The sequence below is a fragment of the Pan troglodytes genome, chromosome 15, assembly GCF_028858775.2.
Source record: "Pan troglodytes isolate AG18354 chromosome 15, NHGRI_mPanTro3-v2.0_pri, whole genome shotgun sequence".
Lineage (NCBI taxonomy): Eukaryota > Metazoa > Chordata > Mammalia > Primates > Hominidae > Pan > Pan troglodytes.
In genome coordinates, this window is record NC_072413.2 from 86,468,391 (window position 1) to 86,485,555 (window position 17,165).

The 17,165-nt window shown below is 42.8% G+C and overlaps 1 protein-coding gene across 3 annotated transcripts in view; it reads right to left on the reverse strand.

The window, feature by feature from the left end:
* Positions 1 to 2,417: 2,417 nt before the first annotated feature.
* PTPN21 (protein tyrosine phosphatase non-receptor type 21) overlaps positions 2,418 to 17,165 on the reverse strand; it is an 85,555-nt gene continuing 70,807 nt past the window's right edge. For all 3 annotated transcript variants that reach the window (XM_510107.8, XM_016926538.4, XM_063793027.1), the window contains 7 exons: positions 15,558 to 16,990; positions 10,288 to 10,425; positions 8,871 to 9,092; positions 6,553 to 6,681; positions 6,130 to 6,364; positions 5,547 to 5,707; positions 2,418 to 4,896 (listed from right to left, as the gene is read on the reverse strand). In XM_510107.8, coding sequence (XP_510107.4) covers positions 4,768 to 4,896; positions 5,547 to 5,707; positions 6,130 to 6,364; positions 6,553 to 6,681; positions 8,871 to 9,092; positions 10,288 to 10,425; positions 15,558 to 16,990 — 2,447 coding nt within the window. In that variant the 3' untranslated portion in view covers positions 2,418 to 4,767. The remainder of the gene's footprint in view (positions 4,897 to 5,546; positions 5,708 to 6,129; positions 6,365 to 6,552; positions 6,682 to 8,870; positions 9,093 to 10,287; positions 10,426 to 15,557; positions 16,991 to 17,165) is intronic.

Consider the following 17,165-nt stretch of genomic DNA (forward strand, 5'->3'; position numbering starts at 1 on the left):
AAACGCTGGCATACGTTCTGAAAAGTTTCCCATAAAACACTGACACTTAACTTCAGTTGCTTTCTGAGTCTTGGTTGCCACTGCCCGACAGGAGTATTTATTCTCTGATCTCACCAGCAGGGTGCAGTAGGGAGAAAAGTTGCCCTATAATTTCTTGGAGTACAGAACACATACAGATACGGTTTGGTTCTGTACCACTGCTTACCTTTCAGGGCCCCTATGGTTTCAGTAAGCTTTGGCGGCACAAACTAAGAAGGCTAACACCAAGAGTATTGTTTGCATGGGTAAATATTACTAAAAGTCAACATACAAGTGAACTTTTAGAGCATATTTTTTATTTGGGAACTACCTGAAATACCCAGAAAACTATGCCACCACTTTAACAATCCAAGGACTTCAAATGTTTTCTAAAACTCTCTCTACCCAAGTAGACATGCAAACTTTGATCTGAATTTCCTGACATTTCCTTATTTTTCTGTTTTTGTTTTGTTTTTTTGAGACAGAGTCTTGCTCTGTCACCCAGGCTGGAGTGCAGAGGCGAGATCTCGGCTCACTGCAACCTCTGCCTCCTGGGTTCAAGCAATTCTCCTGCCTCAGCCTCCCTGAGTAGCTGGACACGTGCCACCATGCCCAGCTAAGTTTTGTATTTTTAGTAGAGATGGGGTTTCACCATGTTGGCCAGGCTGGTCTCGTACTCCTGACATCGTGATCCACCCGCCTTGGCCTCCCAAAGTGCTGGGATTTACAGGGGTGAGCCACCACGACCGGCCTTCCTCATTTTTCTATAAATAATTTCAGATAGTAGGGTAAATGGAGTTCTTATTTCCAGGAATTTGAAAAGCTCATATTCTTTTGAGAAATGTTTTCCCAGGCAAATTTCTAATGCAGCTATTCCTCTACTTTTGAAATGTCCATCCCTCAGCTCAAAAGAAAGCACCCTGCAATTTAGATTATTTTTTTAAAAAATTAAGTTTAAACTGGAAAGGGATAGTTTTAGCTTGTTCCACATGAAATCTTGCTGATAAGCAAATTCAACTACATTTCTATCCAAAAGAGTTCCTTTAAAAAGTCTGACTTACAGTCAGGCATGGTAGCTCATGCCTGTAATCCCAGCACTTTGGGAGGCCGAGGCGGGCAGATGCCCTGAGGTCAGGAGTTCGAGACCAGCCTGGCCAACATGGTGAAACCCCATCTCTACTAAAAATTAAAAATTAGCCAGGCGTAATGGCGCACATCTGTAATCCCAGCTACTTGGGAGGCCAAGGCAGGAGAATTGCTTGAACCCAGAAGGCGGAGGTTTCAGTAAGCCGAGATCGTGCCATTGCACTCCAGCCTGGGTGACAGAACGAAACTCCGTCTCAAAAAAGAAAAAAAAAAGTCTTATTTACAGTAATTTCCTGTTTCCATTTCTTTATGCAAATCTCAAGTAATAAACCTGCTCTTGGCAAGCTGCAGCTAATCTCCAGTTTATATTACTGTACATAGTTGTATATTTAAATTTTCTTAATATTGTGAACATTTAACATCTCAACCCATCTGAAATGACTGATGGTGAAAGCTTCACAGAAAAGCTGGCCATGTCATGCTGTCGCCACTCAGTCCCACAACACCACACTCTCCTCCCTCCTCCTCCTCCTCTGTTTCTGGCTAGACATTGCTTTCTGGACATTTCTAAGGAAGCACAGGCCCAGCTTCTAATTCAACCAAAGGGTTTTAAAGTCTAAGAAGTTCTAGCATTTTCTGAATGCTTCACAGTAGATGTTCCAGAAGAAATTAATGACTACAATAAGCATTCCAAATGATATTCTAAAATGAAGACTTTCTGGCTGGACACAGTGGCTCACGCCTGTAATCCCAGCACTTTGGGAGGCCGAGGCAGACAGATCACTTGAGGTCAGGAGTTGGAGACCAGCCTGGCCAACATGGTGAAACCCCGTCTCCACTAAAAATACAAAAATTAGCCGGGCATAGTGGTGCATGCCTGTAATCCCAGCTACTCAGGAGGCTGAGGCAGGAGAATCACTCGAACCCAGGAGGCAGAGGTTGCAGTGAGCCGAGATCATGCCACTGCACTGTAGCCTGGGCAATAGAGCAAGACTCCATCTCAAAAATAAAAAATAAAATGAGTACTTTCTGTGCTCAAAACTATCAACTAAACTAAACTATTTCATCAAAAGACCCCACTAATCAGGAAAACTGATACCAGAGATACCAAAATTGATCAGTGGAAAACAGTGGTTTATAACTCTACGTTTTGTGGAAGTACACATTTTGATAACTTGTATTAAAAGACACTAAGATACATGAAGCATTGTGTAAGTTTGGCAGACATTAATATACTCATTTCAGAGGCAGTAAACCTATGAACCCTTAATGTTCTAGTTTGCTCTTGAAAATGATACTATTTCAAAGCTCAGTAATGTGGATAGATTTTTATTCAGAAATCCTTTCATATTCACTAACTGCAATTAAAAGTTTAAAATTACACGGCTCTTAGGAATGACGCCAAACATGCAACATTTTAAGAGTAATATTAAACAGTAATTTTGCCCTCAGAAGTTTACTTATCAAATTATTACAACAGGAACACAAATAGACCATATATTACTCTTTAATTAGATTTGTTTTACAATATGTTCTTGTCAACGAGCTATGTCAAACTGTTTAAACCTGACAGAAAAGCATTTTCACAAAAACGTACCATGGAGAGGGAGGGGGAGGGGAAGAAGCACTTTTTCTAGAGATGGAAAATAGTTCCAGTAAAAAGTTCTTACTCCTTTCTTCTAAGGAGCTCGTTCTGAATATTTTCACTTAGTTCTACTGTTCTTTAAACAGGACTTTAAAAAGAATTTTGTATTTACAAAATTTACATTTTGTTCCTACAAAATGTAATTTTTTAATTTTGTAAAATAAAAATGTAAAATTTTAATTTTGTTCCTACATGAGAAGTGTGCGTACTTTCAATTAGTTTTCATTAATATCTTCTGAGTTTTCCTCTTAGGTGGTTGGTTTCTGGGTAAGGCAGAGTTAGGCTGGTGCACACACTATTTAGGAAGTCCTGTCTCGTGGCTGACAACATACATGTAGTGCTCAAGGAAGTGAGTTAAGGAGTGACATGGGAATCAAAATGATGCCTAGAATAGTGTAATTTGGGAAACAGCCCTAGATTTGACATTTTGGAAGTTCACTGTAAGAAGAGACCCCAAAAAGAAGGAAAAGGGAAAGGGTTCCTCGGCTAAATATCCCACTCATCCATGCCTACTCAGCGGTCACTGTGACAAGGCCATCTTAATCGGGGCCAGAGATGACACTCTCCCCCTGTAACTCAACCTGGCTCTGTCTATTGGGATGTGCCTAAATGGGATGGGTGAGGGGGCACTAAACAGCTAACACTGGCCAGGGAATTAAGGAGCTAAAATGCAAGTACCTCTTGAATACCACAGCAATCTCTGTGCACAAATTTGGACTGTACTTTTTGGGAGAAGAGGTGAAAACTATTATTAACTATTCCCTTCCTTCAACCAAAAGGAAAAATACGCCTCTTTAAGGCTTCTTTTAATGATACTATAATGCTGAATTTATTTATGAAAAAGAAACAATACAGGTTGAGGTGGGAAAAGCCCCAAGGAAACAGAGTAAGTCACTGGTGGTCATAGGACTTGAATTCCCTGGGGACAGTGCTGTGGGGTCCCCTGCTCGCCATCCCAGCACCTCAGTCTGAGTATAGATAATACTGCATTTTTGTAAAGACGAAGGCATCCTGCATTTACCATCACACTCCACCTACTCTTGTCCTAGTCATCTTACATACTCTTAGTCCTTAATCTCTCCCAAAACGCTTCTCAGCGCCCATTGTTATTGTGTCATCTACAAAGCAACACATATATTAAAACTCAGATTTGTTTTTAACAAAAAAGTGCTTAAAACCACCCTAGGCAATTGTTTTTCACTTCATTTTCAACCAATAAAATCAAATTCATTTAGATCTATGAATAATACTGAAAAAATAATGCTTATTCTCTTACATTTTAAATAATGTGCCTTCATCCTCAACTTTACATTAACTGACTCATTTCAGTATCTAAATGAATTGAGCTCTCATTTGAAAAATAGAGAGGGTACAACTATATAGAATTTTTAGGATAAAAAATGTTCTGGATAGAAAAATCCTTTTGATGTTTCAAAATAACACAGATTCTCAGTATAGTTTTCAGTTTGGTAACTAAACCATTAAGTACCCAAGGTTTTTAAAAAATAACAAAAGATAATAACATGATTTTTAAATACAAAGTTATATAGGAGCAACTCATATCTGTGGATCATCCTTACACAAAGTTGTTTCTCACTAGAAAATCCCTAAATATTTGTCATAAAATAAAAACTCCATTATCAAAAATTAGTTTAAGATATAAATCTATGCACTTTAATGATTGCCAGAATTGCCCAGCATAGCTTCAGTAAAATAGAGAATTGTCTAGAAAATACAATCTCCAAAATGTGTGCAAGTACTGCAAACCGGACAGACCGGGGCAGGGCAAGGCCCTTGAAACCAAGTCCTCCTTGAGCACCTTTCCCAGGTTAGAAACCCCTCTTCAGCCTGTGCTTCGCACGTTTCCTTCAGCGTGCCGCCATTCAGACTGCGCCACTTACGTCCCAGTGCCACGCTGCGTGGATCAAGTGTCAACGGGAAAGTATGAGTTAGGCAAGCGCTTTTTTTTTAAGCTGTAAACGCTTCACATGACTGGCCCCGTAAGAAATTGTGGGAGCTTAGATGAGCCTGGAGCTTTTCAGGAACTGGATGAGGACTCTGTACACAAATGTGTACTGGCAAAGAGTCTGCACCAGCATCATTCTCTGTTGCCTCAGCATGTCCAGCACTCTCGGGATGTCCAGCACCTAGGTTGAGAGAAACGGTAATGAAGATAATGTGTTCCCCTAGGGAGACAGAAAGGATAGGAGGACACTAGTGTCCTGGCAGAAACCTGGTTAGGAGATGGACAGTCTCTTTTCCACCTTAGCGTCTTCTAGAAATAAGCCATGATTGCCTACTTCTGATTTTCTGCTTAGTTTTAACTATAAATAGAATGTCCATGCAGACTATTTCTTCAACATTCCCCAGGTGTAGCTCACTGACTTTGTATGGTTGGACATAATTACCATGTCTCACTAAATACCAAAATTATACAAAAACATAGTGTGCTAAGTGCTATCAGTATCTAGCTATTTCCCTCAAGGGCTCTGGGCAGCATGAATCATCCTTGAAATGTAAACAGAAAAAGAATTCTGAGCTCAAATTTGAAAAACCCTGGGCAAGTAAAACAAAATTAAACAGCTTTATTTATCGTATGACTTCTTAGTCTTTAATATGCTAATTGGTACTGAGACTCTCCAAGAAGACACAGCCTTTTGTAGGGAACATTAGTAACATCTTGAGGCCACCACAGTCCAAGGAAATGTGCGCAAAAAGAGCTATTAAGTCACTATGTCCCTCTCTTCCCCAGCCTTATTTCCACCCAAAAAGGCCAGATGATCATAAGCGCCATCACCTCATTGTGTTCCAGGCAGGCGATCATGATCTCCGACAAAATCACCACGCCAGTCCTTCCTACCCCAGCACTGCAGTGGACCAACAACGGAGGGTTGGGGCTTTGGGGATCACTTGTGCTATTTGTATGGCGTCGAACAGACTGGATCTCTTCAAGATATGCTGTGGAAAATCAATGAAATAGAAAAGTACTCAAGGATCAAGGCGTATCACATTGTTGACTCAATCTTCATATTCTCTCCACTGATTAAGAGGACTGCAGATAAAGAGCACTGGGTGCCAGTGAACCAAACCCAACCACCAAGGGACAGTGTGACCCTGAGCAAGTCACTACCTCTGTCCACTTTCTGATCTACAAAATGAAATGACGGAGATACTGAGTCAGCTGTAGCATTCTACTCACTACCAAATCATAATTTATAAACCTCGTTAACCCTCCCCAAAACACTTGTATTCTTTATGTTAAAACAAGTCCGAAGCTTATATGAGATAACATAAAGGAAATATTTCAGAAACATAAATGTTCCTCTCTGTTTAACACCTCCAGAGGCAGCTGTCCTCGGAACAAAGTTAAAGTCACTCACATAAAAATCCTTTGAGGTCTTCTGGACAGCCATGTTCAGGCCAGTCTGTGTATTGGAGGTGCCAGACGGTCCTCTCTTGCCCGGTAAGGAGGTGCTTCATCTTCAGGCCTGTGGTGGCATAGCAGCCAGAGTCTGTGCGGAACCGGGTCGTGATCTTAAACCTTCCATAGGTGACAGTGTTGTGCCTGGAACCAAGTCGTGGCCAGTACCTAAAGCTCTTCTCCCTTCCACCCTCCTGTTAAAGATGAGCATGGTTAAATGACTCGAGATCCGGCAATGGATGCCTTTCTCACATAGACGGCACATCTGAAACAGAACCACAACCCTACCCTGCCTTTTTCTCCACAGGTCAGGATTCCAGATGATTAACATTAACTGTTCTTCAGAGGCTGAGAAAATCACTTAAGAGAAATAAGTACCTACCTCTTCTGCTGTCACCATTGCTATAATTGCAATTCCCTGTTCCCATACCATCTGCCAAAAATCTTGACAGGTATTCTGTAATGGTCCCTGTGTGGCAATATAATCCCATTCGATTCCACTGACAGAGACCTGGGATTAGAAAAGGTTAAAAAAATTGATGTGTGGGTATAATATACATAGGTATGTATGCATGCATTCATGGTAGTACTAAAAAAGTTTTTTTAAAAAAGTAAAAAGTAAAAAAGTAGTAAACTGGATTATTCAGCAGAATAAGGAAAGACTTTTCATCTTTTCCCTTGTGAATACAATTTGCATTACTGACATTTTTATAAACTTAGGTACTGTGAATATACATAATATCTATGCAACCTGTTTAACCTTGCTGAATGTCAGTTCTCATTTATACAATAAAGATACTGCCTACCGTCATAGGGTCGTTGTGAGGACTGAGTCAGTATCTATGGTACCTGGCACATAACTCAATAAGTAGCTGTTATTGCAGACATGGTGCCTCTTCTTTAAAAAAAACCTTCCTACTTAAGATAGTCTCACCTCTGAACTTCTGAGTCAAGGTCACTCTCCACAATAATATTAAGTTTCCACTTAAGATTTAACTTCCTTGAGAGCAGTCTAATACAACAGTAATAACTAGATTTGTGGTTAAGAGACCTGGGTTAAATCTTGGCTTCACCAATATTGAGTGACGACAATAACTGTCTCCAAACACTCACTAAACGTAAAACCCAGTGCCAAGCCTTGTGCCACACGCACTCTCACTCAGGGCTGCCAGCCCCCTAGTCACCGCTCCACATCGTCTCACTGAGCACCCAGTGGCTGCCACTGTGGATGAGTACCAGGTTATAACAGTGAACAAGCACTAGGGAGGAGGAGGGGACTAGTGAGAAGCTGGCAGGGTAGGTGTCATCATTTATTTATTTCCATGTAAGTGAGATGAGGTCCCACAACACAGCTTATAAAGTGAGGTCCCACCTCATTTTAGATCTAGGAGTCAGACCCAGGTCTATCAAATTCTTTCCTCTATTCTGCAAGTGGCTGCTGAAGATTTTGAAATATCACTACAGAACTACAGTATCATTCATTCTTACCCATCTAGTCATGAGAGACTGGATGAGTTATTTCAAAGAAATGCTCGGTTTTTAAGTAAATTATGCTGATATTATATTTAAAAACAAAATAGTATGTGCATAGATTCCCAAAAGCCATCAAGGGGTACTGGCATTCACAGGCAGACTGCCAGTCTCCAGAAAGCCTTGGTGTCAGCTTGTTCCCTTCTCAAATAATACTTGCAAACTAAAGAAAAAAACCACCACCTGTCCACAGTTACTCATTCACTCACCATGAGATTTCTCCTTCCCAAAATAAAGAATTGAATGTGGCCAGCATGAACAAAGGGTACGATGAGGAAGAGGGAACATCTGGCTTTATTCCATCATGTGTTGTGAATCATTTTGTCCATTTTCATAGGAGTGATATTACCCCAGATAAGGTGTCAAGAACATACACTAGGGAAGGACAGCCTCTTAAATACATGGGGCTGGGAAGACTGGATATCCATAAGCAGAAAAGTAAAACTGGACCCCCTATCTCTCACCATAAACATTACCCCAGTTTAATGGCATTATACTGGTTCCAGGAAAAAAGCACTTCTTCAAAGAACAAAATGATACTTAAAAATTATTATAAAGAGTATGTAAAGAGAACAGATGGCACCTTGGTAAGTTGAAAGCTTTTGTGAACACCATCAAAAAGCCCAGACACTTTTGTTACATAAAAATGCATGTCAGTATGTGATGAGGAAAAACTAGCAATTCAGTGGCTCCCAGAATTTATGAGCTAAAAAGAGGTCTTCAGATTTAGAAGGACAAAGTTCTAAAGCCAGGCAACAGAAGGTCAAGGCTGTAGGGAGCCATGATCACACCACTGCACTCCACCAGTCTGGGCGACAGAGCAAGACTCTATCTCAAAAAAGGCAAAAGAAAAAAAAAAAAGCCGGGCAAATAAGTGCGCCCTGAGTCCTGGTAACAGTGTTGGGGGCAGAGTGGTTTCGCACATGGAGAGTAGACATGACTTTGGCTCTGTCTGATAGACACTTTTTATCTAGCACTGGTGTGTGGATTTCCCAGCTTGCAGTACAGTTTGTCACAAATGTTTAAAACTAGGGTGTTTATCTAAAACAATACAATAAAAATAAATTTTAAAATATCTGAATTCTAAACAGACATGAATACAATTCTTACCATTCTTGTAACTTAACTGAAACTGCATGTGCTGTTGATTACTTGAGGCGTTCCTCTCACCTTAATATGTGATGCGTTGATGTAACCAGTGTTGTTTTCTTTAGTTGGGACCAACTCCACTCTCGCATCATCATAAGGAAGAACATCTTGGAATCGATTTCTTTCTGCATTTTCAGGGAGTCGTGCTGTTGAGCACTCCCCATCAACTAGCCGTTTCTTAAGAATTCTTTCATATTCTGTGAATACCATTCCTTGTTCTAATCGTTGTTCCAGAATTTTACACTATAAAACAGAATATGTGTAATAACATGAATACAGCCACACGTCGTGGCTACCTTTTGACTGTATATTTGAAATCTTGTTTTCTGCTTCAAATCTAGCACTGTATAATATTGAAAATTCTAGGTTGGGCACGGTGTCTCATGCCTGTAATCCCTGCACTTTGGGAGGCCAAGGAGGGAGGATCACTTGAGCCTAGGAGTTCAGGACCAGCCTGAGAAACACAGTGAGACCCCGTCTCTGCAAAAAATTAAAAAACGAGCCAGGTGTGGTGGTGCATGCCTGTGGTCCCATCTACTTGGGAGGATGAGGCAGGAGGATTGCCTGAGCCCAGGAGGTTGAGGCTGCAGTGAACCATGAGAACCTATCTCAAAAAAACCAAACCAAAACCAAAACAAAAACAAAATTCTAGGTGAAAATGAAGTTAAAATTTTAAAAAGCCACAACAACAAGAGTTAAAAGAACAAAAGACAATCATTTTGGTGAGAAATATAATGCAAACTTTTGTTTAAAGTTGAAAATTGGCCTAAAGAAATTTGTTGAATTCATTTTCTCTAGATCTGTGGTCAATTTTGTGACCCCTAATAGATGGAATTCTCCTGGGGAACAGTAAATCTAGGGGACGGATAATGAGTTCCAACAGCTATGAACAAATGTTTCCATTTTATATCATACGATATATAAAAGACTAAAGCAGTAGGAAATATTGGAAACTACCTCCAGGATCCCGTTGTAAAGCAAATGTATGCCTATCTGATTTTGATGTAATAAAACCTCATAGAAAATACACCTCAGGCACAAAGGAAGTTTTGAAAAATTGAGAAACTACTCTCGAGATAAACTTTCAGTATAATAAAAGTCAACGTCTGCTGCTTTTCCTATGTATGCTCCTGTATTTTTGTAGATTTCTTCTCACTTTAAGGCCATCAAAATCAAGACTGCTCCAAAAGGCCAGGAGAAGGTAAAAAAGAACACTGAGAAACAAACAAACAAAAAATCAGCATTCGAACCTGAAATTATCTATTAAGACATTAGCTATACATTTGCCCCAATTTTGAGGCCCATATTACAAAATTCCTTAACACTCATTTATTATTAAATTGTGTCAGAAAATTCACCAAAATCTCATGAAGGCATTTGCGTAGTATTTACCGGTTGTTCCAGAGAAGGCACAAAGCCCTGTGTGTCCCATACATACCCTTTCATCATTCGTTGCTCTGGTAGCCACTTCCTTTCCTTCATCAGGCAGAGGCACTCGAGATAGGGAGAGTCCATTTAGGGCAGCCAGTTTAAGAGGACCAATTTTTTTTGCATCTACTCGAGTCTTTTTCATTCCCTGTAAAAGGATTTATATGTATATATGAAATACACACAAATACAACCCCTGTGAAAAGAAGTTTCAATGCACTGAAGACCAGGAACACACAGAGGGAGTGTTCTCCTTTGCCAATAAACCCAGAAAGATTACACTCCTTCACACACCACTTGTTTAACAAACATTAGTAGGAAGACATTCCTTTCAAGGCCAAAGCCCTGATAAAGTCTTCCAGATAGAAGGTTTTGAAACACTATTGGTTACAAAGTTCTGTTGTAATGAAAGGTGAGGCTCCAGGCAGACTGCATTCCTTTTAAAACAAGACAGACGTAAAAAATCAGCTGAAGTCCAAAAAAAAAAAAAAAAAAAAAAAAAAAAAAGCTTTAAATGCAATCAATTGACTATAGTAAGCTTTTATAAATTTTTTTTTTTGAGGGTCTCACTCTGTCACCCAGGCTGGATGGAATGCAGGGGCACCATCATAGCTCACTGCAGCCTCAACCTCCAGTCTCAAGCAATCCCACCTGAACCTCCCGAGTACCTGAGACTACCAGCACATGCCACCATGCCCAACTAATCTTTGTGTGTTTTGTAGAGATGGGGTCTCACTATGTTGCCCAGGCTGGTCTCAAACAACTGAACTTAAGCAGTGTTGGCCTCCCAAAGTGCTTGAGATTACAGGCGTGTGCCACCATGCCCGGACAGCTTTTTATAATTTTTAAAATATATAAATTCTTTAAGTCATTCTGAAAAAATTAAATGCTTTCTGCAGCAGCCCCCTTTGTGTGTTAAGCCCCCTCCTCATATGCTACTCTGCGTTCTAGTGCAGACTTAGATGACCCGGGTTAGATCACGCTACCTCTCAGAACGGCTATGTTTTTAAACAAGGAAAATAAAACAGGGCTAAAATCTCCATCATGACACCAGGAGGATAGGACAGAAGAGAAAGCATCAACAAAATCTTGTCTCCTGAAATCAAGTGTTTCCTAAAGTTATTATTAGAGCATGATTTTCCTCTCTGAGAATAGTAAGCATAAGAACACTAAGTTGACCAGGTGCGGGGGATCACGCCTGTAATCCTAGCACTTTGGGAGGCCGAGGTCAGGAGATTGAGACCATCCTGGCCAATATGGTGAAACCCCGTCTCTACTAAAAATACAAAAATTAGCTGGGCGTGGTGGCGCATGCCTGTAATCCCAGCTACTCGGGAGGCTGAGGCAGGAGAAAGGCTTGAACCTGGGAGGTGGAGATTACAGTGAGCTGAGATCGTGCCACTGCACTCCAGCCTGGAGGCAGAGTGAGACTCCGTCTCCAAAAAAAAAAAAAAAAGAAGAACACTAAGTTTCGTTGGATATACTACACTTCCTTGGATGATATCAATATAATGAGTAGCCCCAACTGGAAAATAATGGTTCTGCCCTGTAAACAAAATCAGTGTTATTCCAGCTCTCTCAGCCTGTAACAGGCCATGAAGCCCCACGATAATGGTGCAAGAACAGAGGGAAAAGGCAACTTGGTAAGAGAGGAAAAAAATCCTAAAAGATTGCTGCTGTAATTGGAGACTGTGACTGGTACCTAACTCAATAAGCTAAGTGGATTAATTTTTAATTTTATAATTAATATTTGATCATGAGCTCCCCACATAATGCAGTCTAGACTATAAACAGCAGAGGCCTGGGTTCACATCTGGCCTCTAACTGACCAACTTCTTTCAGGCAAGTCACCTTTCCTCTGTAAGCCTCACCTAGACAGAAAGAGACAGATACATCCAGACACAGGCATACAGACTAAACACTTCCTGCTTAGGCTGAAATTTAATGATTCTAACGTGCAGAAAACAGTGATGTGCTGGTAATATTTAACAACTGGCTCTTGGAAGGAAGTTTTGATCGGTGTTTGCCCATATCCATGGTGTAAATACTCCCATCACAGCCAATTTCAAACTGTTAATGTCACATCAATTGGCTCACAAGATTCCTGAAAATTTAAGTCGGCTCTTGCTAGTCAATATGAACTAGCTCTGGCACTTCTCTGCCTGAAAATGACTCAAAATATCCCACACTGGGACACGCTGGATAAAGTTGATTGGCTGTGAGGTCAGTTCAAAAGCCAGTATTGGAAGAATGTTGTATGTAGTCAAAACTAGCCTTGAATATGCCTTAATTAGCCCTTAGAATATAAGCACAGGATTTTAATGCATACCCTGCACAGTGATTTCTTATGTGAGAACCACTGCACTAAAGGGTACAACAAAAAGAAAATCTTTATGTAGATATATGAGCACCCAAACCAGTCTGCCTTTAAGATAACAATCAGGTCGCTGGAGGTGGAGATGGGTGGAGAATTCTAAAATCATTCCTAATTGTCTACAGTTTATTTCACTGTTTTTAATACTAAACCTCCATAACCTTAATTCACATTAGGAAATTTGTTGTAACGATTAAGATAATGGCAACCCCATGTTACTATGAAAGGTCAGAGGGTACAATAGGGAATTGGCCTCTTCCACTCTTGAAAGCCATTAAGTTAAATATATGATGCCACCTCACAGTAATGTTAATATTGACTAATCTCTTTCAATGTGCCAGAACCTCATTTTTATCCCCCCAACAACTCTCTGGGGTCCTCTCATTTACAAATGTAAAAACTGAGTCACAGAGACATTAAATAGCTTGTCTGAGGTCACATGGCTGCCTCTTTTACAAGGTAATCAGTGTCAAAACAAATAAAAGCAAATCTTTGGTTAAAATCAGTTACCCTGAATCATGTAATTCAGGAGGCATTTTTTCATGCCTAACTGCATGTGGGACATAATGCCACGAAGCAGGCAGCGAAGGGATGACTGTCCTCATGATCTGAGGTTATCTGATGTGGAAGCTGAGGTTCTGACGCATGAAGGGTCCTGACCGTGGTCACAGAGAACTAACAAATGGCAGGCTCTAGACTCAGCCCCAACATTCTTAACTCGTAGGACCTTTGCTCTTTCCTCGTGACCACAGCTGCCATACCCATTCCTTAAGTAGAATCCTTTAAGCAAAAAGGACCAAAAACATAATCAAATCACATAATTTTACTAGTATTGTGGTCTTAAAAGTCAATGGGAGAGAAAAGTTCTTTTAAGAGAACCAAATTGATCAAAGTCCTCAGATTTAACTGAACCTACCAGACCCCATTCAAAACATACAGGGATAAAATAGGCCTGAGTACTGAGCTGTACTCAGATAGCATTTGGGGAAAGTACGTGAGTCACACATAAAAACAGACCGTTCTTAATACAATGGGAAGGGTGTTAACTATAAAAGGACCCTGTCCAGCTGGCTCAGGGATTCAGGTAGAGTTACTTTGGAAAATCTACCCACACCTTATCCTGAATCACTGCTCCCTACACTCTTAAATCTGTGTCCACTGAAGGCATTGGCCTTTACTGTTCAGGGATGTGAGTTATGTTGCATACTTGTGAAAAATTTAAAAATCAACTTAAAATTCAAACCCAAAACTTATTAAAAGAAAGCAAATTTAGGCTAGGTGTGGTGGCTCACACCTGTAATCCCAGCACTTTGGGAGGCTGAGGCAGCCAGATCACAAGGCAGGGGAATCGCTTGAACCCAGGAGGCAGAGGTTGCAGTGAGCTGAGATCACACCACTGCACTCCAGCCTGGGCAACAGGGCAAGACTGTTCTCAAAAAAAAAAAAAAAAAAAGCAAATTTAAATCTGTGGTACTTTTTTTGTTAAGTAGTTTTTGTCTATGTACATTAATCTCTTTCATAAGTACTATAATAGTGTGCGTTTTTTCCTGTTTAGCAAGATGTTTGCAGCATCTTAAAGGATGTCATACACTAGGCCAGAACCACACTTGAGATGAGCCGTCCTGTCGGAGTTTGCAGTTTAGCAGCGATGGGGGGAGGAGAACCCTAGTTGCCAGGACACTGGAAGCCAACAGGAGATAGGATGGAGGCCCTAATCAAGTTAGCCTGGCTCAAGTGCAGGGCATGAGGAGTGGAGATGTGGGCCAGGAAGAGCTGGAAGCCTGAGCACTGCAACAAAATCACTTCGGTAGACACACTTCATGACAAGGCCGCAGATGCTTAGTCCCAGGTTGAGGACTGAGTTTAAAAGTTTCAGTGAAAGACTAGCAAGGCTTCAACAAGCAATTATGACTTAATAGAACATATACAGTATACTTCAATGCAGAACATACATCTACAGTGTAGATGATAACAGAATGGGCTTCTAAGTATGGGTTTAAAATTCCAGTTCAGTCACTCACTAGTCATGTGACCTTGGAAAAGTTAGTTAATATCTAAGTCTGTTTCTTCATGTGTAAAACAGGCATAACAATAGGCTTACTGTAAATAGGCCGCAAAAGTAGAGGAAATGCTTGGCCCATGGCAAATGCTCCAAGGATGGCAGCTAGAGATGATGCTACTATGCTTTTTTATATTTTGCTTCAAAGTAGGTAAAAAGTGCTTAATTCATATTTATTTATTAGGCTGAATATTAAAGAACTGCATCTTCTACCGGGGACTTTCCTTAGATTCTCAGCTGAATTCATCTTTCTTTTAAATTTAAGAAACCTGGACGTCTCAGGATTTGCCTTAACAAAGTGCCACCTTCCCAACTCCAGAATCACTCTAGAGAATCACGGCCAAGATATGTAAGCTGTATCCACACACACTCCAACCTGGAGAATTATATTAGGATTGGGTACACTTTCCTGGATGCTTTTTTCAGATATCTCTTGAGCAAACTAAACAAATGCACCCCTGGGGTGCCACATCACCCACAGTATTTTTAATGGGTGGCTAAAGCAATCGTGGCTAAAGTCATGAAATCTTAACTGTCTTTCCCTTAACACTGCATTACTAAAACATTTCATTCATCTTTTCCATTCCTTTCGACAAAGCCCTGTGAATTTACCTTTTCACTTCATCTATAATAATAATCTCCAGTAAAACCACTAAAATTCAAGTGGATCCCCATGATTTCCATAAATTTAAATGTGTTCAAAATTAGACAAGAAGAGAGTGACGTGGGGGAATGAAGAACGTTAAAAGAACAAGAGGAGCTGAAAAACACGGGACGTGATGAGTGAAAGAAGCGCCAGGGTGAACGCGCGGTCCCCTGGCCCGGCACTGCTCGCCGCGTGGCTTACCCCCAGAGGCGGGAGCCCTTCCACGATGTTCTTCTTCCCAGAGAGAAGGTCCGACACCGGCCTCTTCTTCAGAGAGTCCCTCCGGGCTCGGTAGCGGCCTGACGTGGTGAGGTCGGACTCCGACATGGAGGGCATCAGCAGCCCGTCTCTCCAGGGCCGCTGGGCCTCTGCGGTCGTGCGGACGGGGCTGCTGTCCATCATCCTCTTCTCCGCGTCTGGGACGTGCACCTTGGGCTCCAGGATGTGCAGGGGCCCGGCGAGCAGGACGCGAGGGCAGCCAGGTGGGTCCTGGGCCAGGCCGGGCCGAGGCTCGCGCGCACGTGCAGGGGGCGCCCGGGCCCCGCTCTCCTCCTCGAAGTCCTCGTCGTCCTCCTCCTCGCTGCTGTGGATTAGCATGGTGGCGTCCGACAGGGACTTCTTATGGCCGTACCTCAAGCCCTCCGCCTCCTCCGGCCCTTCTCGCTGTGTCCTCTCGGTGAAAACGCTGGGCTGGGAGCCCGCCGAGACGGCTCGCGGCGCCACCTCTGCCGCTGACGCGGACAGGGTCCGCTCCTTGAGCCGCAGGCCCTCCAGGCCGTGGCTGAGCCCGGCCACCTCGATGCTGTTCCGTTTGTGCAGCTGCGCGTGGCGCGCGGCGGTGAGGGGCTCGCTGACCTCCTGCAGCGAGTGCGCCACGGGCAGGCTGTCCTCCTGGAACGTTTGCACCGAGTGGTGCACGCGCCGCGTGATGAGGTCGGGGTTGCTGCTGCTGATGTAAAGGTGGCGGGACAGGTCTGGCGTGCTGTTGGCGGGCCTGGGGGGCGGGTAGGGTGGGGGTGGCCGGTACACCTGCGTCCGCATGATGTTGGGGGACGGGTAGTCCTGCGCCTGCAGCTGCGCATTGGTCAGCTCCGGCACGCTGACCGCGCCCACCACGGGCCGCCGCTCGGCAGGGTAGGGGTAGGGAGACGGGCTGTGGAAGCTGTAGCTCAGGCTGAACGGGCAGTGTGCGGCCGGTGGCGAGGGGAGCTGTGCGTGCTCGCGGATCTCGGGCTGGCTGTAGACCAGCGCCGCGGGCCTGCTGTAGGCGTACGAGCTGCCGATGTTGAGGTTTCGCAGCGAGTGGCTCTGCCGTTCCGCATGCACCAGGCCCCTGTTGAGCTGCTTCATCACAGTCTCATAGTCTGGGGTGGGGCGGTAGGACGGGGGGATCAGGGCGCTGTGCCGATGGGACGGGAGGTAGTCAGGCCTCATGACGTCACTCCCGGTGATGCTAGGGTTGGACGACATCGGCGAGGGCTGCAAGTAGGGCTGAGGATTATTTAAGGAGTTGGTGCTGTGTGCACTGTAGACACTGCCATTACGGATCCGACCGTTGAGGTCAATCTGGGCTCTATCCAAGCTTGTCTGAGAGTGACAGTAGTATCCGTTCTGGTTGGGCACAAAGAGGTTATCTAGAAAAAATGAGTTCGAAATGAGATTTTTAAAAATGGACTAATTACTCCAACCAAATACTGAGATCGGCCCTTACCTCTGATGACATTTTTAACACAGCTTGTAAAAATCCCCGCTAGAATGACCTAGCTTTAGCCACACTATCTGAGTGACCCTGGGAGCTTCGGCTTCCTC